Source organism: Orycteropus afer, unplaced genomic scaffold, assembly GCF_000298275.1.
Source record: "Orycteropus afer afer isolate SDZICR_OR568_19922 unplaced genomic scaffold, OryAfe1.0 scaffold00107, whole genome shotgun sequence".
NCBI lineage: Eukaryota > Metazoa > Chordata > Mammalia > Tubulidentata > Orycteropodidae > Orycteropus > Orycteropus afer.
In genome coordinates, this window is record NW_006921694.1 from 5,212,446 (window position 1) to 5,237,723 (window position 25,278).

The 25,278-nt window shown below is 39.8% G+C and overlaps 1 protein-coding gene across 1 annotated transcript in view; it reads left to right on the plus strand.

The window, feature by feature from the left end:
• The window catches only part of CMYA5 (cardiomyopathy associated 5), a 159,645-nt gene that overhangs the window by 43,182 nt on the left and 91,185 nt on the right, over positions 1 to 25,278 (plus strand). Inside the window, exon 2 of the mRNA XM_007943481.1 lies at positions 9,828 to 19,734. Coding sequence (XP_007941672.1) covers positions 9,828 to 19,734 — 9,907 coding nt within the window. The remainder of the gene's footprint in view (positions 1 to 9,827; positions 19,735 to 25,278) is intronic.

Consider the following 25,278-nt stretch of genomic DNA (forward strand, 5'->3'; position numbering starts at 1 on the left):
GTTCCATTTAATTTTTGACAACTTCCAATTTTCCTAGATTCTTACTTTGTCCATTCCATGTTCTTATTATTAATGTATGTTTACGGCTGTTTCTCCTCGATTTGAATTGTGCCATGTCCAGCAAATGGAGGTCTTGAATGCTTTACATTATCCATGTCAGTAAGGTTGTTCCTACTTTGATGATGCAGCTCTTTCCTAGTCGTATTTTGAAAGCCTCTTCACCTAATGGGTTCATTCTTCTGCACTGCATAGGATAATGTTTCCTGGCTATTCATAAAGTTTCCCAGTAATGTATCAGACAATGTCTCTCTGCTATTCATAAGGTTTTCCCTGGCCAATTCTTTGAGAAGTGGATGGCCTCTTCCTTCTTCCTACTTTGTCTGCATTGAAACTTGTGCACCATGTGCAACCCTACCAGCATTTGAAACACCGGTAGCACAGCCTCAAGCCTCAGAGCAACCTGCGAGCCACAACAGTATGACAAACTGACAGACAAGTTTGTCTCGCTTAGCATTTCAGAATCTCTCTGCCCTCCTCTTACCTGGATCCCTGGCTGCTACTCTGCTCTGTCTTCCCCTCTGGCTTCTCTTTCCCTTCCTTTCCTGGCTGATGGGGTTGGGGCCTGGGTCCCTACCCTTACCTGGATGCCTGGCTGCTGTTCTGCTAGCAGAGTTGCTAGGAGGAAAAAAAACCAATTTTTTCCTACTGCTTCTTAAACTTTTCCACTCATGGGATGTATAGAAAATATAATTTATAGCACATTGGTGGAATGGATGAGGCTGCTTGCAGTTGCAGGCCAGTGGCTCAAGGGCTTTGGCTGCCCCAGGTCCCACCTGGCTGTGCTGAGAGTGAAGATCAGTATTTCAGCATACCTGTAGCCCCTTTTGCAGCTGATGTTGGGGAAACTCTGCATTTTAAGAAAGGTAGTAGAATCTACAGGCAAGGATTTATGGTCTTGGCCCTCAGCCAAATCTAACAAACCAGGAAGGGTTCTGGGTAAGGAAGAGACATGCATTATTTAAGTCTTTGGACAGGATTGTTTAGGCCAGTGATTTTCAACTCTGGATGCACATTTTCAACTCTTGATGCACAGAATGATCTGGAAGCTTTTAAAACATAAAAACATAGCCCTGCAGAATCTCTATGGGGAGGAATATGGGGTTGCATTGATATACTTCTTAAAATTTTTAATTGTTGAAAAAGATCAAGAACATGTTTTTGGTGCTGGTGTAAAGTGACAATGAATTGGTTCTGATTTATAGTGATCAGAATGAAACACTGCCTGGTCCTGCACCATCCTCACAACTTGCTACAGTTGAGCCCATTGTTGCAGCCATGTGTCATTCCGTTTTATGAAAGGTCTTCTTTTTTTTTCGCTGACACTCTATATTTCTGAAGCATGATGTCCTCTCCAGGGATTGGTCCATCCTGATAACATGTCCAAAGTAAGTGAGATGAAGTCTTGCCATTCTTGCTTCTTGGCTGTACTTCACCCAAAACAGATTTGTTAATTCTTCTGGCAGTCCATAGTATATGCAATATTCTTTGCCATAAATCACATGCATCAATTCTTCTTTTGTCTTCCTTCTTCATCGTCCAGCTTCCACATACATATGAAACAATTGAAAATATCATGGATTGAGTCAGGTGCACCTTAGTCTTCAAGGTGACATCATTGCTTTCTAACACTTTAAAGAGGTTCTTTGCAACAGATGTACCCAATGCAATGCATCATTTGATTTCTTGACTGTTGCTCTTGTGGATGTTGATTGTGGATCCAAATAAAAAGAAATCCTTGACAACTTCATTTTTTTCTCCATTTATCATGATCTTGCTTATAGGTCCAGTTGTTGAGATTTTTGTGGCTTTTATGTTGAGGTGTAATCCATACTGAATGCTGTAGTCTTTGATCTTCATCAGTAAGTGCTCCAAGTACTCCTTACTTTCAGCTAGCAAAATTGTGTCATATGCATATTGCAGGTTGTTAATGTCTTCCTCTAATCCTGATGCCACATTCTTCTTTATATAATCCAGCTTCTGGATTATTTGCTCAGCATACCAATTAAATAAAAATGATGAAAGGATACAATCCTGAAGTATACCTTTCCTGATATTTATAAAGAACATAACATTTACCAATTATACATTTCTCACATGCGCAATAAAAAAAATTACAAAAATCATGTTGTGCAACCATCACTGATACCTGTTACCAAATTTTCCAACATTATATTACCTAACAATCATTTTCCCCTTCCCCCCACTACTGGTAACTGCTATTAAACGTTAATCTCTATACCGTTGCCTACTCTAGGTATTTCATATCAATGAAATCATAAGTATTTATCTTCTTGTGATTGACTAATTTCACTCAACATAATATTTTCAAGGATCATCCATGTTGTGGCATACATCAGGACTTCATTTCTCTTTACGGCAGAGTAATATCATATTGTATGCATGTTCCACAGTTTGTTTATCCATTCATCTGTTGATAAGCATCTTAGTTGTTTACACTTTTTGGCTATTGTGAAAAGTGCTGCAATAAACATTGATGTACAGGTTCCTGTTTGTGTTGCTACATTGACGTCTCTTTGGTATCACCTAAGAGTGGAATTGCTGGGTCATATGGTAGCTTTCACTACTATTCATAAAGTTTTCAGGGGGTGATTTTTTCAAAAGTCGATGGGCCTATCCTTCTTCCTAGTCTGTTTCAGTCAGGAAGCTCTGCTGAAACCTGTCCATCACAGGTGACCCTGCTGTTTGAAATATTGGTGGCATAGCCTCTAGCCTCACAGCAACATGCAAGCAACCACAGTATGAGAAACTGACAGACAAGTGGTGGGAATTCCAGAACACTCTAATGTGCTCATGAGGAACCTGTACATAGACCAAGAAATTGTCTTTCAAACACAACAAGGGGATACTGCATGGTTTAAAATCAGCAAGCACGTGTGTCCTTTCACCATAGTAATTCAATCTGTATGCTGAGCAAATAACCCAAAAAGCTGGATTATGTGAAGATGAATGTGGCATCAGGATTGAAAGAAGACTCATTAACAACCTGTGATATGCAAATGAAACAACCTTGCTTGCTGAAAATGAAGATGACTTGAAGCACTTACTGATGAAGATCAAAGACTATAGCATTCAGTATGGGTTACACCTCAACATAAAGAAAACAAACATCCTCACAACTTGGCCAATAAAAAACATCATGATAAATGGCAAAAAATACTAAATTTGTCAAGGATTTCTGTTTACTTGGATCCACAATCAACACCCATGGAAGCAGCAGTAAAGAAATCAGAAGTCATATTACACTGGGCAAATCTGCTGCAAAAGACCTCTTTAAAGTGTTAAGGAGCAAAGATGTCACTTTGAAGACTAAGGTGTGCCTAACCCAAGCCACAGTTATTTTCAATAACTCTGGTAGCTCTGGTAGCATAGTGCCTAAGGCACTTGACTGCTAACCAGAAGGCTGGTGGTTCAAACCCACCAGCCACTCCTCGGAAGGAAGATGGGGCAATCTACTTCCGTAGTGATACTGCCTCAGAAACCCAAGGAGGGGTCGCTATGAGTCAGGTCTGACTTGATGGCACGTAATGACAACAACAAGGGTTGATGGCTTTGAGTTGTGGTGTTGGTGAAGAATGATGAAAATACCATGGACTGCCAGAAGAACAAACAAATCTGTTCTGGAAGAGGTGCAGCCAGAGTGTTCCTTGGAAGCAAGAATGACCAGACTTCCAATTCACCTACTTTGGTCATGCTGTCAGAAAAGACCATTCCCTGGAGAAGGATATCATACTTGGTAAAGTGGAGGGTCAGTGAGAAAGGGGAAGGACCTCAACATGATTTGTTTACACAGTGGCTGCAATGATGGTTTCAAGCATAGCAAGTATTGTGAGTATGGCACAGGACTGGGCGATATTTTGTTCTGCTATACATAGGGTTGCTATGAGTTAGAACTGATTCGATGGCATCTAACAACAACAACATTATAGTAGCTTTATATTTACCCTTTTGAGGAATCACCATACTATTTTCCAGAGTGGTTATACCATTTTTCATTGCTATCAGCAATGGATGAAGGTTCCAATGTCTCCATGTCTTCATCAACATATTATTTTCCATTTTTTTTAAAAAAAATCTCAGCTATCCTAATAGGGATGAAATGGTATATCATTGTGGTTTTGATTCATATCTCCATAAGGGGAGCTCTGGTGGCATAGTGTCTAAGGCATTTGACTGCTAACCAGAAGACTGGTGGTTCAAACTCACCAGCCACTCCTCGGAAGAAAGGCCAGGCAATCTACTTCCATAGTGATACCATCTTGGAAACCCAAGGATGGGTCACTATGAGTCGGAATTGATTTGATGGGGCAGTGAGTTTGTTTTTTTTTTTTTTTTTTGGAATGGCCAATGATCAGAAGACTTGGTGGTGCAATGGTTAAGTCCTCAGGTGCTCACTGAAAGGTGGATATTTGAACCCACCAGCCACTTTGAGGGAGAAAGATTTGGCAGTCCACTCTCATAAAGATTACATCCTTGAAAACCCTATGGAACATTTCTACTCTGTCTTGTAGGGTCAGTACTGTTTGGAATCAACTTGATGGCAATGGGCAATAGGTTCATGATACTGAATGTCTTTTCATATGCTTATTGTTGTTGTTGTTAGGTGCTGTTGAGTCATCTCCAACCCATAGTGACCTCATGTACAGCAGAACAAAATACTGCCTGGTCCTGTGCCAGCCCCGTGATCTTTGCTATTTCTGAGCCCCATCATTGCAGCCACTGTGTCAATCTATCTCTTAAGGGTCTTCCCCTTTTTCGTTGTCCCTCTACTTTGCCAAGCATGATATCCTCTTCCAAGGAATGGTCCCTTCTTACAACATGACCAAAGTAGGTGGGACAAAGTCTGGTCATTCTTGCTTCCAAGGAGCATTCTGGCTACACTTCTTCCAGAACAGATTTGTTAGTTCTTTTAGCAGTCCATGATACTTTCAGCGTTCTTCGCCAACACCACAACTCAAAAACATCGACTCTTTTTCAGTCTTGCTTTTTCATTGTCCGGCTCTCACATGAATATGAGATGATTGAAAATACCGTAGCTTGTGTCAAGCGCACCTCAGTCTTCAAGGAAAACATCTTTGCTCTTCAGCACTTGAAAGAGATCCTTTGCAGGAGATTTGCCTAAGCTATACAATGTCTGATATCTTGACTGCTGCTTCCATTGGTGTTGATTGTAGAACCAAATAATAAGAAGTCTTTGACAACTTCAATCTTTTTTTCATTTATCATGATGCTGCTTGTTGGTCCTGTTGTGAGGATTTTTGTTTTCTTTATATTGAGGTGTAATCCATACTGCAGACCGTGTCTTCAGTCTTCATCAGTAAGTGCTTCAAGTCATCCTTACTTTCAGCGAGAAAAGTTGTGTCACCTGCATAATGCAGATTGTTAATGATTCTTCCTCCAATCTTGATGCCTGGACAGATTGCTGGTGTATGAACAGGTTCTTCATGAGTACAATTAAGTGTTCTGGAATTTCCATTCTTCTCAATGTTATCCACAATTTGTTATGATCCACACAATCATGTGCTTTTGCATAGTCAATGAAACACAAGTAAACATCTTTCTGGTATTCTTTGCTTTGTGCCAAGATCCATCTGACATCAGCAATGATATCCCTTGTTCCACATCCTCTTCTGAATCCAGATTACATTTCTGAAAGTTCTATGTCGATATACCACTGCAACCATTTTTGGATTATCTTCAGTAAGATTTTACTTGTGTGCGATATTAATGACATTGGTTTATAATTTCCTCATTCTGTGGGATCACCTTTCTTTGGAATGGGTACAAATATGGATCTTTTCCAGTCAGCTGGCCAGGTAGTTGTCTTTCAAATCTCTTGGCATAGCCGAGTGAGTGCCTCTAGTGTGGCATGTTTGTTGAAACATCTCAATGGGTGTCCCATCAATTCCTGGAGCCTTGTTTTTTGCCACTTCCATCAGTGCAGCTTTGATTTCTTCCTTCAGTACTGTTGGTTCTTGATCATGTGCCACCTACTGAAAGAGTAGACCATTGACAATTCTTTTTGGTACAGTGACTCTGTGTATTCCTTCCATCTTCTTTTGATTCCTGCATCATTCAGTATTTTGCCCTTAGAATCTTTCAATATTGCAACTTGAGGCTTAAATTTCTTCCATAGTTCAGCTTGAGAAATGCCAAGTGTGTTCTTCCCTTTTGGCTTTACAACTCCATGTCTTTGCACATTTCATTATAGTAATTGGCTTTGTCTGCTCTAACTGCTCTTTGAAATCTTCCATTCATCTCTTTTATCTTGTCATTTTTTCCATTTCCTTTAGCTATTCTCTGCTCAAAGGCAAGTTTCAGAGTCTCTTCTGACATCCATTTTGGTCTTTTTTTCTTTTCTTGTCTTTTTAATGACCTCTTGCTTTCTTCATGGATGATGCTCTTGATGTCGTCCCACAATTCTTCTGTTTTTTGATCATTGGTGTTCAATGCATCAAGTCTATTCTTTAGATGGTCTCTAAATTCAAGAGGGATATATTCCAGGTCATGTTTTGGCTCTTGTGGACTTGTTTTAATTGTCTTCAACTTGAATTTGAACTTGTGTATGAGCAGTTGATGGTCTGTTCCACAGTCAGCTCCTGGCCTTATTTTGGCTGAAGATACTGAGCTTCTCCACTGCCTATTGCCACAGATGTAGTCAGTCTGATTCCTGTGTACTCCATCTGGCAAAGTCCATGTGTATAGTCCCCATTTGTGTCATTGAAAAAAGATATTTTCAATGAATAGGTTGTTGGTCTTGCAAAATTCTGTCTTGCAATCTCTAGCATTATTTTGATTTCCAAGGGCAAAATTTCCAACTTCCAGTGATTGTTCTTTGTTTCCAACTTTTGCATTCCAGTTACCAATGATAATCAGCACATCTTGATTTCATGTTTGGTCAATTTCAGACTGCAGAAGTTGGTAAAAATCTTTAATTTCCTAATCTTTGGCTTTGGTGGTTGGTATGTAAATTTGAATAATAGTAATATTAACTGGTCTTCCTTGTAGGCATATGGATATTATCCTAATATCACTGACAGATTGTACTTCAGGATACATCTTGAAATATCCTTTGTGATGATCAATATAGCACACCATTCTTCTTCAAATTGTCATTCCCAGTATAGTGGGTCATATGATTATCTGATTCACTATGGCCCAAACCAGTCCATTTCAGCTCACTAATGCCATTGGTTCTTGATCATCCTTATGCGTTTCATTTCGTTTTTGACAACTTCCAATTTTCATAGATTCATACTTCATACATTCCATGTTCCAATTATCAATGGATGTTTGCAGCTGTTTTTTCTCATGTTTAGTCACGCCACTTCAGCAAATGGAGGCCTTGGAAGCTCTACTTTATCCATATCATTTAGTTAAGCTCTACTCTGATGAGGCAGCTCTTTCCTAGTCATATTTTGAGTGCCTTCTGACTTGAGGGTTCATCTTCTGTCACTGTATCAGACGATGTTTCAGGGCTATTCATAACATTTTCTAGTAATATATCAGACAGTGCTTCACTACTATTCATAAGGTTTTCACTGGCCAATTCTTTGAGAAGTAGATGGCCTCTTCCTTCTTCTGAGTCTGTCTCAGTCTGGAAACTCCACTGAAACTGGTCCACCATGGGCATCCCTGCTGGCACAACCTCCAGCCTCATAGCAACATGCAAGCCACCACAGAACAACAAACTGACAGACAAGTTTGTCTCCCTTGGCTGTTTCAACCACTCTGCTCACTTCCTGGGCTACCATCTACCTGTTCCTGCCAGCCCTGTCTGCCACTGCTCCTTGCTGCCTGGGGCTCTGTCCCACCTGCCTTACCTGTTCTGGCAGCTGGCCCTGACCAATATGCTTATTGGTCATTTGTATATCCTCTTTGGTGAAATGTCTATTTTGACTCTTTGCCCATTTTTCAGTTGGGTTGTTTGTCTTTTTCTTGTTAAGTTGTAGGAGTTATTTATATATTCTGGATATTGAATCTTTATCTGATATATGATGCCCTCAAATCTTCTCCCTTTCTCTAGGTTGTCTCTCTACTTTGTTGATACAGTCCTTTGATGTATAGAAGTTTTTAATTTGGATGATATTCAATTTATCTGTTTTGCTTTTTGTTGCTTTTGCTTTTGATATTAGATCTAAGAATCCATTGTTGAAGACTATGTCCTATGCTTTCTTGTATGAGTTTTATGGTTTTAGGCCCTACATTTATGTCTTTTGTTTTAGGATGGCATTGGTATTTTTAAAAGGGTTCCCACTGGTGATTCTAAAGTGTGTCCAGTAAGTGATGACTAAAAAAAATAAAAAAATTACCAAAGGACCTAAATTCTATCTTTTAAAATTATTTAATTCAATATTAATACTTAGTGAGTTTAACATAGAGGTGTTTTTGTTTTTGTCTTTTTTTGTTGTAGAAAATGTATAAAACCAGTCAATAATTTGAATTTCTCTCAAACTTTAGCCATATTCCTAGGAGAAACCAGCCTTTGGAGGTTTAATCTTAAACTCAATATTAAGGAAGTGATGGCAAATATGACTGTTGAATTGCTGAGGAATGGTAACAATAGAGAGTTTTAAACTAGGCCTTGAAAAGTTGTTTAAATTTAAATAGGCAGAAGGGGTAGAGAAGATGGAGGATAGGCATAGATGGAGGAACAACAGAGGCACACTTGAGGAGATGGCATAAGAGAAGGCCAGATAAGAAGAGTGCTGCAGAGTCTGAGATAGGGGCCCAATGGCAACTCAAGGGGCAACCAAAGCCAGCAGTCTCTTTAAGGGACATGGGAGCAGTTCAAGGAGACTGCTTATCTACACCCCTGTAGTAGTTAAAAATGAGCACTCCCAGGCTTCCTTGATCTCTTGCCTAATGATTGTGTGGTAGGTCTGAGTATAGATAATATTTATTGAACACTTACTACATGCGAGGCACTGTTTGTAAGCATTTTATATATATACTAACCAATGTAATCTTTATAACTCTATGAGATGTGTTCTGTTATTGTCCATGTTTTACAGGTGAGGAAATTAAAGCACAGAAGGCTGACATTTTTTTTGATCCCTATACATTCAATGATGGGTTTTCCCTTTATGGCCTTGACTCAAAGTTTCCATGAAATATTCAATGCACAATGACTTATATGGTTAGGACAGAATGTTACTATGTACAGATAGAGTACAGGTGGGTAGTTGGAAATAAGGCCAGATAAGGAGCAGATAGCTAAGGATTTTGATTTTTTTTCCCCCCTGTAGGTATGAAGAATTTATTGAGGTTTTTGAGCAATGGAATAGTATGATGGGATTTCTTATTAAAGCTAGACTGGAAAGACAGGATAGGCTGAAGGTACACATGGGTAGGAGGTATAGGAGGTAAATGTGACCATGTAGGAAGCTATTGTCAATAATCTAAGGATGAAGTGATAAGTAGCTAAGTTAGACTGGTGATGGTGATAACAGAGAGAGGATAGATACAAGAGCCATTATATAGGTCCTGAAGATTAGAGAGTGCAGCTGAGTGAATGAGTGACCCACAGGGAGATCAAGGTGGAAATCTTGATAAGGAGAGGTGATGAATTAAGCTTTAGCTTCTTTGAAGTTTTTGGGGTATTCATTCCTGCCTGGGGTGTGCAATTATATTTGGTATGTTGGCTTCAATTTTGGAGAGCAATATTGATCTTTATATTTTAATCTCACATTAATCTATTACCTGGTAAAAATATAATATTAACTTATTGTTATTATTATTTACTATAGGTTATCAGACCAGGATGAAGAGGGCAAGATCAAGCAGGAGTGTATCATATCTGACCCCTCCTTTTCCATGGTGACAGTTCAACGGGAAGATAGTGGAATAACTTGGGAGACAAATTCCAGTAGGTCTTCTACTCCCTGGGCCTCAGAAGAAAGTCAGACTTCTGGTGTGTGTAGTCTGGAAGGGTCAGCTGTGAATTCTCCTCCAGGGAATGTTTCATTTATTGTGGATGAAGTTAAAAAGTCTCGTAAAAGAACACATAAGTCAAAACATGGCTCGCCTTCATTGCGTCGGAAAGGTAACAAAAAGAGACATTCTTTAGAATCCCAAGGAGATGTTCCAGCAAACAAAAAAGACAGTCCTTTAATTTCAGAAAAGCAAGAACTCAAAACTGAGAAAGAGAAATCATCTATTGGCATTTATGATACAATGAGAAAAAAGAAAACTGCCTCAAATACACCTCCTATTACTGGGGCAATATACAAAGAACACAAGCCATTAGTATTAAGACCAGTCTACATAGGAACAGTTCAATATAAAATTAAGATGTTTAATTCAGTTAAAGAAGAATTAATTCCTCTACAGTTTTATGGAACATTGCCAAAGGGTTATGTAATTAAAGAAATACATTATAGGAAAGGGAAAGAAGCATCCATTAGTCTAGAGCCAGATTTAGGCAATCGTGATTTTAATATAGTTTCTAAAACAGGCAAATTAGCAACCCAAAGCATGAAAGAAGAGAAAGAAAAAGAGCTTGTTCCACCCTGGAGAGGTGCACTCTCCAGAGGATCAAAATCCTTAACCTCATTGTTTAGTCATGATGATCAAAAGAAAATTCATGTTGATTCATCCCTAAATGTAGCATCTGCAGCCAAGCACACAGTTTCCTCTTATTCAAGTAATGATACAATAGAACAGGAAATGCAGCCTAGCTCTCCACAGTCAGTGCCACAACAGCCAGGTGATGAAGCAAAATCCCATGAAATAGAGTCTTCCTCTCTTACACCTGATACATCTGCAACAGTGTTATTAGAAACAGAAAAGGAAGATTTTGAGCCTGGTCCACAAGTAAGTATAATTTCGGAGAATGACGCTTCAGTCTCATCATCTCTAACTGATGAGATAAAGAAAGAAGACGTGTACTCTGCTGATCATTCCTTCTCACTAGAGGCAGAGAAGGATTCTCTGGAGACAGTTTTACCAGGTCTGGCAGCATCTGTTCAGGAAGATTTTGGCACAGAGAAAGAACAGCTGGACTTGACGTCACTAAAAGTGGCAGAACCAGTTTCTGAACAATTGACCCCTCCTTATGATAATGTCAAAGAAGATAAGGAAGAAAATATATCTGAGCCATCCATTCATCCTCCTGAACCTCTAGTGTTAGAAGAACCCGAGAAAGAAGAAATAGAAACGTCCCTACCAAAGACTGCTATCCCTGAACCTGAAGATTCTAATTTTGTAGAAGAGATCATAGAACTTGACTACCCAGAAAGTCCATTAGTTTCTGAGAAATCCTTCCCACCACGTTTGGCCCCTGAAGTGGAGCAGGAAGATCAGGAGTCCATTCTACCACTAGTGGGAACATCAACACCTGGACAAGTAGTGTTCTCTGAGGAAGAAAGAGAGGAAAGTGAGTCTGTTTCTACTGACTCTGCTTTTGCATCAGAGTATTCAGTCCCACAGGATTTGAACCATGAACTAGAAAGGAAAGAAATTGATCCAGTTTCCTCATCCATTGTAAACGGTAGATCTGAACGTGCAGTTTTGTCAGAGGAAGAAAATGAGGATTTTGAGCCTTCTTCCCTAGCGGAGGCCTCTGAATCTGAATACTCTGTCACACCATTCACAACTGAGGAGACTTCTGAATGCCAGTCCCCACTATTCTCAACAGCCACATCAGAACAGATGATCCTATCAGAAGAAGAGGCCCCAGAAAGTGAGTGTTACACACCAGATTCCATATCTGCCCCCGACAATTCAATTCCATCACATGCACTGAAAGAGTCACAGAAGAAAGCCATTGACCAGGAATCCCCATTAAAATCAAAAGGTCTTTCTGAGCATATGATTCTGTCAGAAAAAAAGAAGGAAGACATTGAATCATATTTCCCAGATGTATCCTCTGAATCTGAAAACTCTCTTCCACCTTATACAAGCAGGACTCCTGAATGCCAGTCACCACCACTTTCAACTGCTCCATCAGAACATACAGTCCTATCAGAGGAAGAGGATATAAGAAGTGAGCATTTCATGCTAGATTCAACAATTCAATCCAAATATGCACTTTCACCAAATGAAACACAAGAATCTCAAAAGAAAATGATTGATGATATATCCCAATTTAAGCCAAAAAGTATTTCTGAGCACATAATTCTGTCAGAAGAGAAGAAAGATAGTGGACCATTTTCCCCAGAACTGGCTCCTGTATCTGAACAGTCTCTCCCACCACACACAAATGAAACAACTTCTGAATGCCCATCCCCGCCACTTTTAGCTACTCCATCTGAACAAATGGTTCTGTCAGAAGAGACGACAGTAGAAATGGAGTGGGACACACCTTCTTCCACCTCTGTTTCTGAATTTTCAGTATTACCACAAGCAGCACGAGAATCACAGAAGGAAGAAATTGTCCACAGATCCCCTTTAAATCTAAAAGGTACCTCCTCACCCATGAATTTACCAGAAGAAGAGCAAGAAGACATTGGACCTTTTTCTCCAGATTCAGCATTTGCATCAGAATTCTCATTTCCATCCTATTCAACTCAGGAAGCGGTGAAAAGAGAATTTGAGTGTGATTCTCCAATATATTTAACATCACCCTCTGATCATACTATTTTGTCAGATGAAGACACTGAAGAAGTGGAGCTTTTCTCTCCAGACTCAGCATCACAAGTTTCAATCCCACCATACAGAGTCCCAGAAACAAAGGAGAGTGAACTTGAGCTGGATTCACTGTTGACTGCAATGTCTGCCTCAGGATATTCCTGCTCTCCAGAAGGAGATGAGGAAGAAATCGGATCTACTGCTTCTACGCCTGTACCTGAGCATCTCAGTTTGTCACAGAAACAAAAAGATGAACCAGCCCCTGTGATGTCTGCACCTGAAGACTTGAGTCTACAATCTTTAATGAACAAAGCAGAGAAGGCAGAAATTAAGCCAGGTGCTCAAACAACTTCAAAATCTGTATCTGAATATCTTATTTTGGCACAGAAGCAGAAAGCTCAAACAACTTTGGAGCCTGAGTCTGAAGACTTGATTCCTCCATATTTAACCAATGAATCAGAGAAGGAAGAAATTAAGATTAGTTCATCAGTAGCTACAACACCTGCTTTGATACCTGCACAATCATTTTGGGTAAAGGAAGAAGCCAAACCTGCATCGCCTGCATCTCAATATTCAATATCACCAGATTCAGTCCATGAAATTAAGAAAGAACAGGAACCCAAAGAATCATTCACTCCGAAAGCTGCAAATGAACAGATGGCCTTGTCAAAAGTCAGGAAGGAAGAAACTGTGCCTGATTCACAAGCAGCTACAGCATATGTGTCACAGGATCAAAAAATGGACCCTCAGCTTCCAACTGTTCCAGGGCCTGAGATGAAATATTCAGTTGTGCCTGACTTAGTAAATGAGCCAAAAGATATCAAGCCCACTTTAGCTCCAACTGTGACATCTGAACTGGATCAGAGAATGCTGTCAAAGAATGAGCCAGAAAAAATAAAACCACAGTCACCTCTAAAGGAAACATCTTTATCTGGTGTTTCATCAGCAGTAAAAACAGAAGTTAACCATAATTCTAAGATGACAGTTGCACCTATAGTTCCACATTCATCTTCATCAGGAGTGGAAAAGGAAGTTGAACATGGTGTGCTTGCACCAGCATTTTCAGCTTTCCCAGAAGAAATAAAGGAAGGAATTGAACCCAGTTCTTCCACAACCACAACATCTGTAACTAAGCATAATTCAAATTTAATCAAATTAGCAAAAGAAGAAATCCCATCAGATTCATTGCTTACTACCCCTGTGGAACATCCAGTCTTAACAAAAGTAGAAAAGAGTGAATTAGGAATTGGCTTGCCACCACTTGTGACATCTATAGACAAACATTCAGTTCCAAAAGAAGAAGAAAAAGTAGCGGTTAAAGGTGCTTCTTCTCCCGTTGAAACTACTGTGTCAAAAAGGTGGGCAGAAGAAGAGAAGGAAACTAAATTGGATTCACCTCCAAGTGTACCCTTTATATCAGAGCACTCTACTTTATCAAAGGTAGAAACCAAAGAAATTAAACCTGGGTTGTCAATAACCAAAACATCTTCGTCAGTGCATTCAGATGTATCTACAGAGGCAAGGGCAGAAGAGGAACAAGGTCTTCCGTTTTCTGCAGTCCTTGACTCTGAACATTTGAGTTCATCACAGAAAAAGAACTCTGCATTTTCCTCAGAGGTGTCAGGACCTGCACTTTTGCTTTCACCCAAGCTGGATGGTGAGATAAAGGAAAAAGACACTGAGCTTCCTTCATTACAAAATGTGTCACCTGCACCCAAACAAACTGTTTCAAAAGGCATAAATGAGGAAATGCCATGTTCTTCTCCAAAGCTAGAAAATTTAGTGCCAGAAGATTTTGTCCCAACATCTACTACAATGCCTGAAGTATCAGAGATTTCATCTTGCCTTGGGGAGGAACCTCAGAATCAAGAAATTAAACCTTTGTCTCCTAAAGGAGTTAGCTTAGGGTCAAAAGAAGCATCTACCTATTTGGTTGAAGGAGAAAATCTAGAAAAACTTAAGCCATATGGTTTTTCTTTAAAAGAATTATCAGAGGAGTTGAACCATTCAACTGATTTTGAAAAAGAAGAAAAACAAGAATTAGGCCCATTACCACCAACAGAAAACTTGAAGTCACAAGTGACAGAAAATATTTTAACTAAACCAAGTGAAGAAACCAGCCAACCAGATTCAATGCATGTACCCCACAGTGTAACAGAGCCATCAACGATCCCCTCTTCTGACCTCCTTATGGAACAAAAGAAGCCCAGAGAAGCACTTTATTCAGATAAAGGTGTCAAACTGCCTGATGTAAGCAGCTCTTTTGCAGATAAACAAGATCTGGCTAGTAAACAGCTTCCCTCTATGAAAGAAAATTTGCCTTTGGAGGAATCAAAGTCATTAGTGACAACTGAGTTGACAGATGTTAAAGAAACAAAAATGAAAGAGCCCCTTATTTATCCAGAGGATGAAAATTGGAGCCTGGAAAAGCCAGAAAGTGATTTGGCCAGTTGTCGGGAAGAAAGAATAGTGAGATCTGTGCAGCTGGATACCTCTGGCCGCAGTGGTCTGATGACAGAGCAGCTTAAGGCTGGTCTGTCAGAGAAAGAGCATACGTATGAAATCAGAAAGGAGCTTCTGCCATATTCTGTGGAGGAATCTCATTTATCATCACAAGAACCAGAATCTGCTCTAGAAAGCTCCAGGAGTAACGCAGAGACACTATCAACTAAAGCTTACACTTCTGAAGAAACAAAGCTGACCCAAGAATCAACATCTATAGTTCCAGCTGGAAATCTAGACAGAAATGTAGCAGAAGGAAAGCAGAGTCATTCTCTTGTGGGGAGTGAAAGTTTGATACTGGAGAAAGCAAGCACAGAATTTTCCAGGCCTTACAAAGAAGATAGCCAGGAAGAAATCCTCCAGAAACCAGTTTCTGGCACATCAGTGGAACAGATCAAGTCAGAACCAATTCCCTCTTCCACAAAAGCAGCCCATGTCCTGGAAGCAGATGTAAAGTCTCCCCCAAGTAATGAAAAAGAAACACAAAGTACCGCACCTCCTTTACCTGGAGAGAAGCCATTAGAAATACCAAAAATGGTTAAATCAAAGGTTGTAGATGATGCCACGCCTGCAGTGAAAATACCCACACAAAGAAAACCCCTCTCATCAGTCCAAGCTACTGAGGAACCTCAGCCCCCAGAGTCACTTGAAGTAACACAAAAGCTGCCTGAGCAGCCAAAGGCAGTTGAGCCAGTCCTTCCTGCAGAAAAGGGAAAGAAAAGAATTTCATCTTTGAAATCGTGGATGTCCAGCTTGTTTTTTGGATCAAGCACATCAGATAACAAAGTTGCTGAAAAAGAAAAATTAGAAGTTCATCCAAGTCAATCAGCAGAAAAAGCAGTGCCTGTGGTAGAGCCTAAACAAACTATTATCAATGCCCCTGCTGAATTTAGTGCACCTGAAAAACTAGTTGATCATCCGTTACCAGAGGCAAAACTTAAAACTGCTGAAGAATCTAAAGCTGCTTTAGTTAAACCTAGTGAAGGTCAAGAAAAACCCACAGTTATATCAAATGCAGAAGATTTACAACAGCCAAATTCCAACACTGAGGCATCTAATGAAGATTACAAGAAGAAAGAAGCCTTAGATTATTCAGAAAAAATGGATATAAACTTAGAAGTTACTTCTGCTGATGGTGAGGAACATCTTGGAATTCAGTCCTATTCCCTCATGGGTGAGAAATCAATTGTGAGAAAAGCCAAACATGTGGTTCCTCTTCATGTCACTGATAGTGAGAAAGCCCAGAAGCCAGCAATCTCTCCTCCTTCTACATGGAAGATTTCTATTCTTAAGGAAGAGCCAAGAAGTAATCAAAAGGAAAAATCACTCTTTTCATTTGATCAAGTAGATAAGGTGCCACAACAGCCAATATCTGCTTCATCCAACTTCATGAATAAGAGTATCACAAAGGAATCTGAGAAGCTGGAGTCAGTAGTTTTGCCAGTAGAAGAATCAAAAAGCAGTTTAATTGATCTTGGTGAAGATGGACTAAAGAAAGAAATACCAAAACCTACTTCCTCGAACATTTCTGAAGAGGAAATAAAATTCACATCTGTTAGCCTAACTGAAGTGAAAGATAACTTGGAAACCAGATCATATTCCTTGGCAGAAAATAAGGTCTTGGCAGAAAAAGAAGAAACTCTGGCCCCATTAGAACTTAGAGATAATAATGAAATACAAAAGGCACAAATTATACACGAATTTAGACCTATTAAATTAGAAGAATCAAAAGTTGCTGCTATGCTACAAGTCTGTCAAAATGAAGAGCACAAAGAAACATCCAAAATTATTGTTGGTTGTGAGGAGAAAGGAGAAGAAAGAGAAAGGTGGTCACATGTACTTGCAGAAGAAAAAAAGCAGCAGGAAATTCAGTCTTCTGTGAATGTAGTCCGGTCTATGCATGAAGAATCAGATATCTCTTCAGGTTGTTCTTTGGATGAGACTCAACCATTTTCATTAGTTAAAACAACAGCAATTATTGAAAAATCACAAACCATGCTCCCAGAGGCTCAACCAGAAATCAGGGAAACAAAGATAATAGAAACCCAGCCACCTCCGTTAGAAGAAAGGAAAATTGTGGTGGAAAAAACCAAGACTATCATTCCAGTGGATCTTCCTTCTCACGATGAAATAGATAACCACTCTTTACTTAAGGAAGACAATCTGGTATTGGAAAAGTCAAGTGAGGACATGGCAGGTCACACTGAAGAAAAAGGACAGTTCACATTGTCAGAGCTGTCAAAAGATAGTTCAACAGGTATCACAAAGGAAAGTACGAAGCAAGGATCTTCATTTAAAGAATCTGAAATGACTTTAGATAGTCCTTTAGAGGAAACAAAGAGCTTAGAAACACTGCCACATTTGTTGTCTTCTGTAAAACCACAGCCACTTGTTTCAGGAACTTCTTTAGAAATTAGTACAGCAAAGAAACAAGAAATGCCACAGTCAGAGTGGACTCCAGATAGGCATACAGTCCATACTATTCAACCATCTAAAGATCACACATTTGATATGCCTACACAATCTGTTTTTGTTTCAAAGCACCATTTGGAGGCTGAAAAAGATGTCCACACAAATGAACCATGCTCTTCAGAAAGCAGCAACTATACTCAATTTATAATGAATGCATCAACTATCAGTACTGATAAATCTGTTCATATGAAAGAAATATCCAAAGAGTCTGAAGACATAGATGCAAAAGATGAATTTACAGTGACTAGTAAGCCAGCTGGACTTTCAGAAGATCAAAAGAGTGCCTTCAGTATAATTTCTGAAGGTTGTGAGATATTGAATATTCATGCTCCTGCATTTATTTCTTCAGTTGATCAGGAGGAAAGTGAACACATGAAAGATAAATTAGAATATTTGGAAGAGAAAGCCTCATTGAAAACCATACCACTTCATGATGACACTGAGGCAGTTATTTGCCATAGAACATTAAAGAGTAAGTTAGAAGATTCTGATGAAGAAGTTACATTACTGAAAGAAAACAAACAAAAGGAAACTCCCGAAACAAAAGAAGAAATACCCACAGATTCAGAAAATAGTGATTTAGCTTTTGTTCAGCCCACAATTCCCAGTGAAGAGGATTATTTTGAAAAATATACTTTGATTGATTATAACATCTCCCCAGACCCAGAAAAACTGAAGTTTCCACAAAAATTACATGTTGAAGAGGAATTCTCAAAGGAAATTTCAGAAGAAATTATCTCTTTCCCAGAAAGTTCAGAGGAAAGTGCTCTAAAACATGAATATGATTTGGTAAAATTGGATGAAAGTTTTTATGGACCAGAAAAGGACCACAGCAAATTATCTAACTCAGAGATCCAACATTCTTTGGGTATCCAAAAACCAGCTGACAGAGATGCTCCAAAGGGCATAACTAGAGATGTGGACTCCAAGTCACCTGGGATGCCTTTATTTGATGCAGAGGAAGGAGTTTTGTCACGAACTCAGATATTTCCTACCACTGTTAAACTAATTAATCCAGAACATTTGGAGGAGACACCTGCACTTGCATTTTTATACAAGGATCTGTACGAAGAAGCAGTTGGAGAGAAAAAGAAAGAAGGGGAGACAGTTTCTGAAGATGACAGTGTGAATTCTGAGGCATCATTTCCAAGCAGAAATTCTGACACTGATGATGGAACAGGAATATATTTTGAGAAGTACATACTCAAAGATGACATTCTCCATGACACATCTGTAACTCAAAAGGACCAAGGCCAAGGTCTGGAAGAAAAACCAGTTGGTAAGGATGATTCATACCAACGGTTAGCTGCAGAAGGAGAAATTTGGGGGAGGTTTGAAACTATTCTGGGGGAGAGGAGTCTGGAAGAGGAGCAGAAAGCTGTTTGTAGGGAAGGAGAATCAGTAGGCCATGTGGAGACACTTGATAAGGTAGAGATGCAGAGGAAAACTCCCATCACTGAAGAAGTCAGTATGGTTACCCAGAAGATAAGTTATGCAGTTCCATTTGAAGACACCCATAATGTCCTGGAGAGAGTAGATGAAACTAGCGGTGAGGGTAATGAAGCAGGGAATGCAACTACAGAGGTGAATCTGAATGTCCCAGTACAAGTGTCCTTCCCAGAGGAAGAATTTGCATCTGGTGCAACTTGCGTTCAAGAAACACTGCAAGAAGAACCTAAGATGGTCCCACACGAGCCACATGAAGATAGGCTCCGTAACAGCCCCGTTCAAGATGACTATGAATTTGCTGAATCTCTGAATTATGATGTGGTCACTCAAGACATTCTATCAGAAGAACTGTGTTCAGACTCTACACTTGAAGATGCATTACCTCAAGGGGAGGAATCAATTGAACACATCAGTGAAAACAAATTTGTGAGGGAGGTGGAACAAAGTATGTCTGTTGAACAGAAAGAATTAGACAGAGAGAGGACAGAACAAGACCAATTATCAGAGTTAGCATCTGAGAAGGCACAGAAGGAACCGAAAAAGTCCCAGATTGACACATACTGTTACACTTGCAAAAGCCCAATTTCTGCTACTGACAAGATGTTTGGCACACACAAAGATCACGAAGTTTCAACGCTTGACACAGCTATAACTGCCATAAAGGTAAATATATTTTAAAGTATCTAAATAACAATATGTATAGATTAAATTTGTTTTCACATGTTGTCAACTCTTAAAATAACCAATGTTTAGGTTACCTAGTGCCGCTCTGACAGAAATGTAACACAAATGGGATGGCTTGAACAAACAGGAGTTTTTATTCTCTTACAGTTTTGGAGGCTAAAAGTCTGAGTTCAAAGTGCCAGGCTCTAGGGGCTAGGTGAAAGCCCCTTGACCTTGGGCTTTAGCTCCGCCTCTTGCTCCTAGCCCACTGAAGCTAGAGGCATCTCTTCACACAGGCAGCTACTGGCTGCTGAGGCAGACAAACCCAAGGTCGACAAGTGAAAAAGGCACAGTCTCAATGTTACCAAACAACATTGCAGGCCACTAATTCAAGTCTAGATGAAGTCTCAAGATCAGTAGGGCATGGCAGGCTATCGAACAATGACTTGGCTACATGCAGGGTTGAGGCATGCCAAAAGGCTGGAGACCTTCCTCAAAGTTGCTTCTTATATACTGGAAGCAGACCACATCCTAAAGCAGCTGCTCCAATAGATTCCACTATGGAGTTAATTACCAATCTCACTATGCGGAATAACTATATCCAGCTGCCCAGCCACTCAACCAGGCCCAACCAAGTTGACATAATGACACACAAACTTCACTACTACAACTGATATTTGATATATTCATTTTTAGGCAGAATAGTTAGTCTGCAACCAAACTAAGAATATTTCCTCAAGTGTTTAGTTAATACCAGTTTGACAAAAATTTATTGGATATATACTATATGTTAAGAATTTTTCTTGCTTCTGGGATACCAAGATAAATAACAAAGCCTTATTGCTCAGCATATCTCAAGACTGAAGAACTGAAGAAAAAATTCATATATGGAGTTGTAATACTGAAGTATTCCATGCACAAAAAATTCAATGATGTAGGAAGCATCAAAACAAGATAGAAGGAATATACAGAGTCAGTGTACCAAAAATAGCTGGTCAGCATCCAACCATTTCAGGAGGCAGCATAGATCAAGAATGAATGATACAGAAGGAAGAAGATCAGGTTGCAGTGGTGAAAAACAAGACTTGAGAAACTGACCAGATAATAATTGGAATGCTACAACATATAGATATAACTATGGAAGTGCTCTCTTGTCTATGGTAAGAAATTTGAAATACAATTACCTGATCAATTAACTGGAAGAGATCCTATTTTTGCCCATTCCAAAGAAAAATGATCCAACAGAATGGGGAATTTATCCAACAGTACCATATGCATGTAAAATTTTGCTAAAGATAATTCAGAAACAGTTGTAGGGTAAAATCATTTCCTGTCAAGACAGGAAACTGCCAGAAATTCACAGTGGATTCGGAAGAGGACATAGAATGAGGGATATCATTGTTGATGTCATATGTATCTTGGCTGAAAGCAGAGAATACCAGAAAGATGTTTACCCATGTTTTATTGACTATGCAAAGGCATTTGACTATGTGAGTCATAATAAAGTATGGATAACATTGTGGAGAATGGGAATTCCAGAACATTGAATTGTGCTCGTGAGGAATCTGTACATAGACCAAGAGAACAGAACAAGGGACACTGCATGGTGTAAAATCAGGAAGGGTGTGCATCAGGGTTGTATCATTTCACCATACTTATTCAATCTGTGTACTGAGCAAATCATCTGAGAAACTAGACTATATGAAGAAGATAGAGGCATCTGGCCTGGAGGAAGGCTCATTGACAACCTGCAATATGCACATGATACAACCTTGCTTGCTGAAAATGAAGAATACTTGAAGCACTTACTGATGATAATCAAAGACTATAGCCTTCAGTATGGATTAAACCTCAACATAAAGAAAACAAAAATCCTCACAACTGGACCCATAAACAACAACATGATAAACAGAGAAAAGTTTGAAGTTGTCAAAGATTTCATTTTGATTGGATCCACAATCAATGCCTGTGGAAGCAGTGGTCAAGAAGTCAAATGACCTATTACACAGGAAAGCTCAACAATAAATAAGGAAGACTGAAGATGCCTTGGAATTGTAGTGTTGGCAAAGAATACTGAAAATAACATAGACTGCTAGAAGAATGAATGAATCTGTCCTGGAGGAAGTACAGCTGGAATGCTTCTTTGAAGTGAGAAAGGCCAGACTTCATCTCACCTACTCTGGTCATGTTATCAGAAGGGACCATTCCCTGGAGAAGGATATCATGCTTGGTAAAGTGGAGGGTCAGCAAAAAAGAGGAAGACTCTCAAGGAGATGGATTGACACAGTGGCTGTAATGATGGGCCCAAGTATAGCAACCATTGTGAAGATGGCACAAGACCAGGCAGTGTTTCATTCTGTTGTTCATAGGGTTGCTCTGAGTCGTACTTGACTCAACAGCACCTAACAACAACATTGCACGGGGGACATCTGCTGCAAAAGACCTCTTGAAAGTGTTAAATAGAGAAGATGTCACTTTGAGGACTAATGGATGTGTCTTAGTCATCTAGTACTGCTGCAACAGAAATACCACAAGTGGGTGGTTTTAACAAGCAGAAATTTATTCTCTCACAGTTTAGGAAGCGGGAAGTCTGAGTTCAGAGTGCCAGCTCTAGAAGTCTTTTTCTTTGTGTCTCTTGGTCCTAAGAAGATGTCAGCTCAGGGTCCTTGGGTCCAAAGGATGTGCTCCACTCTAGGATCTTCTTTTTTGGTGGTTGTAGATTCCCATCTGTTTGCTTGCTTCTCTCTCCTTTTATCTCTTGTAAAATAAAAAGTGTTGTAGGCCACAGTCCAGGAGATCCCCCTTACATCAGATCAGGACTGTGATGAGTTTAAGGGCATTGCACCCACCCTACTCCTTTAATAACTGATTGGCTTATCACATCTGATAACATAATGGGAGATCATCACATAACTGTTTCTATAACTGCCACTTTACATCATTACATTATGCCAACCCACTGAGAATCATGGCCCAGTTGACACATACTTTTTGGGAGACAGTTCAACCCATGACATTCCACACTTTGACACCCCACCCCCATATTCATATCTTTGCCATGTGCAAAACACTTTCACCCCATTATATTATCCCAAAAGTCTTATGTCATCAACTCCAAGTATACATCCTGCGGTAAAATTTCTCTTCATCTGTGGATCTGGAATATAAGTTATCCTTTGAAACTGAGACAGCTCTGCTTCCCATTTTCCTTGTCTCATTAGCTTCTGCTTCCTGTTTCCTTGGTCTCTCACCCAGGCCAACTTGGGCTCTGCCCTGCTCTGGCAAGTGTTGCAAAGCTCTTTAGTTCTACCACTTCATGCTCAGAGGCACTTCACTCTACCAGAAAGCCTTGACCTGAAGACACCTAACTCTCTAGCTCTGTGGGTTGGCAAGTTTAATTCTGCCAGCAAGTGCCTGAAGGCATCCCACTCTGCCAGGAAGCCCCTGCTGAAGGCATTCAACTCTCTTGCGCTGTGAGTCTGGGCTGGGTCTAACTCCATCTTGGTTCTTCTGGTTCTGTTGCTGCCATTTCTCTACCACTGCTTCCCATTGTCTCTGCCATCTCTGGTGCTACAACTCTCCTCACTTCCTCCTGAGTCCTCACTAGAATTGCCTTTTATGTCCATAGTTCTACCAACAGTCTCTTCAAGGCAGTCTAGGCCTTTACTTACTATTAGACACCTTAAAACTCTTCCAGCCTCTGCTCAATTCCAAAACCCTTCTACATTTTAGGTACCTGTTAGAGCAGGATTTGACTCCCAGTACAGTCTGTTTTAGTTATCTAGTGCTGCTGAAGAAGAAATACTAAAAGTTGATGGCTTTAACAAACAAATTTATTCTCTTTGTTTAGGAAGCTAGCAGTCTGAGTTCAGAGCACTGACTCTAGGGGAAGGCTTTCTTTCTCTGAGTCTCTTGGTCCTAGGAGGATACCAGGATGGATACCCTGGGTCCAAAGGACATATTCTGCTCCTGGCTCTTCTTTCTTGGTGGTAGTAGGTCTCTCTCCTTACTTCTCTCTCCTTTCATCTCTTATAAGATAAAAGGTATTGCAGGCCACACCCCAAGTAACTTTGCTTACATAAGATCAAGGCTGTGATGGGATTAAGGGTATTGTATCCAACCCTAATTATTTTCTGACTGATTGTCTTATCACATCAGCTCACATCATGGGGAATCATTACATAATTGCCACATTACATCATTGTATAACTGCCAAGCCACTGAGAATCATGGCCCCATCCATCTGACACCTATTCTTTTTGGACACAACGCAATCCATGATGGCTTAGCCTGAGCTAAGCTATGTTATTTTCAATTGTCCCATATGCATGTGAAACAGGGCAATGAATAAGGAATGCCAAAGAAGAATTCATGCCTTTGAATTACAGAGTTGGTGAAGAATATTGAATATACTATGGACTGTAAAAAGAACATACAAATCAGTCTGGGAAGAAAAACAGCCAGAATGTTCCTTAGAAGTGAGGATAGTGAGACTTTGTCTCACTTCTTTGGACATGTTATCAGGAGGGACCAATCCCTGGAGAAGGATTGATAAAGTAGAGGGTCAGCAAAAAAGGGCAAGACCCTCAACAAGATGGATTGACACAATGGCTGCAGCAATGGGCTTAAGCATCACAAAGAATATGCGGGTGGCACAGGAGTGGGCAGTGTTTCATTCTGTTGTACATAGGGTTGGTATGAGTCAGAGCCAACTTGACGGCACCTAACAACAATAACAATAGTCATGAAGGACCAGTCCCTGGAGGACAGCACAGTTGGTAAAGTAAATGGTCAGTGTAAAAGGAGGAAGACTGCCAATGAGATAGATTGACACGGTGGTTCCAACAGTGGGCTCACACAAAGTGATGATTGCGAAGATGGTGCAGGACTGCACAACAATTTTTGTTGTTGTTGTCCATAGGGTCACTATGACTCAGAACCAATTTGATGTCACCTTACAACAACATTTTCTTTGAGAAGCTTATTCTCTTATGGAAAGAAGTCCTTAACATAATCAGAAATGCCAAAGGATTTTATACTAAAAATATATACTTTAGAGCATAAAACACAATTTATTTTCCTTTATCTACACTATCATCCTTTAAAAAGTATATACTTATCCTGGAGTGAAAAAGAAAGAAGGAGAGTCAGGAATAGGAGAAGAATATGGAAAGTGTGGCTAATGGTCTCCATGGACAACTGCTTCCTTTGCCATGAGACCAGAACTGGATGGTGCCTGGGTACCATTACTGAATATTTTGATCCAAGATTCTATAGAAGAATCCTGATCAGTAGGGGGAAAATATGGAGCACAATTTAAATTTCTCATGGACTCTAGATTTTCTGGAGCTATGGAGGGTGGAAGAAAGAACCCCTGAAACAATTGCCCTGATAATCTTTAAACTGCAAACCAAAAATATCTCCTGAAATCTTAAATTTTAAAACCAAATAATAGTTACCTTAACTAGTAAAGAATGTCTGCCTTGTGCACCATGCTCTTTCAAGATCTGTCTGTATGGCATTACGTTGACACCAGCAACTCGA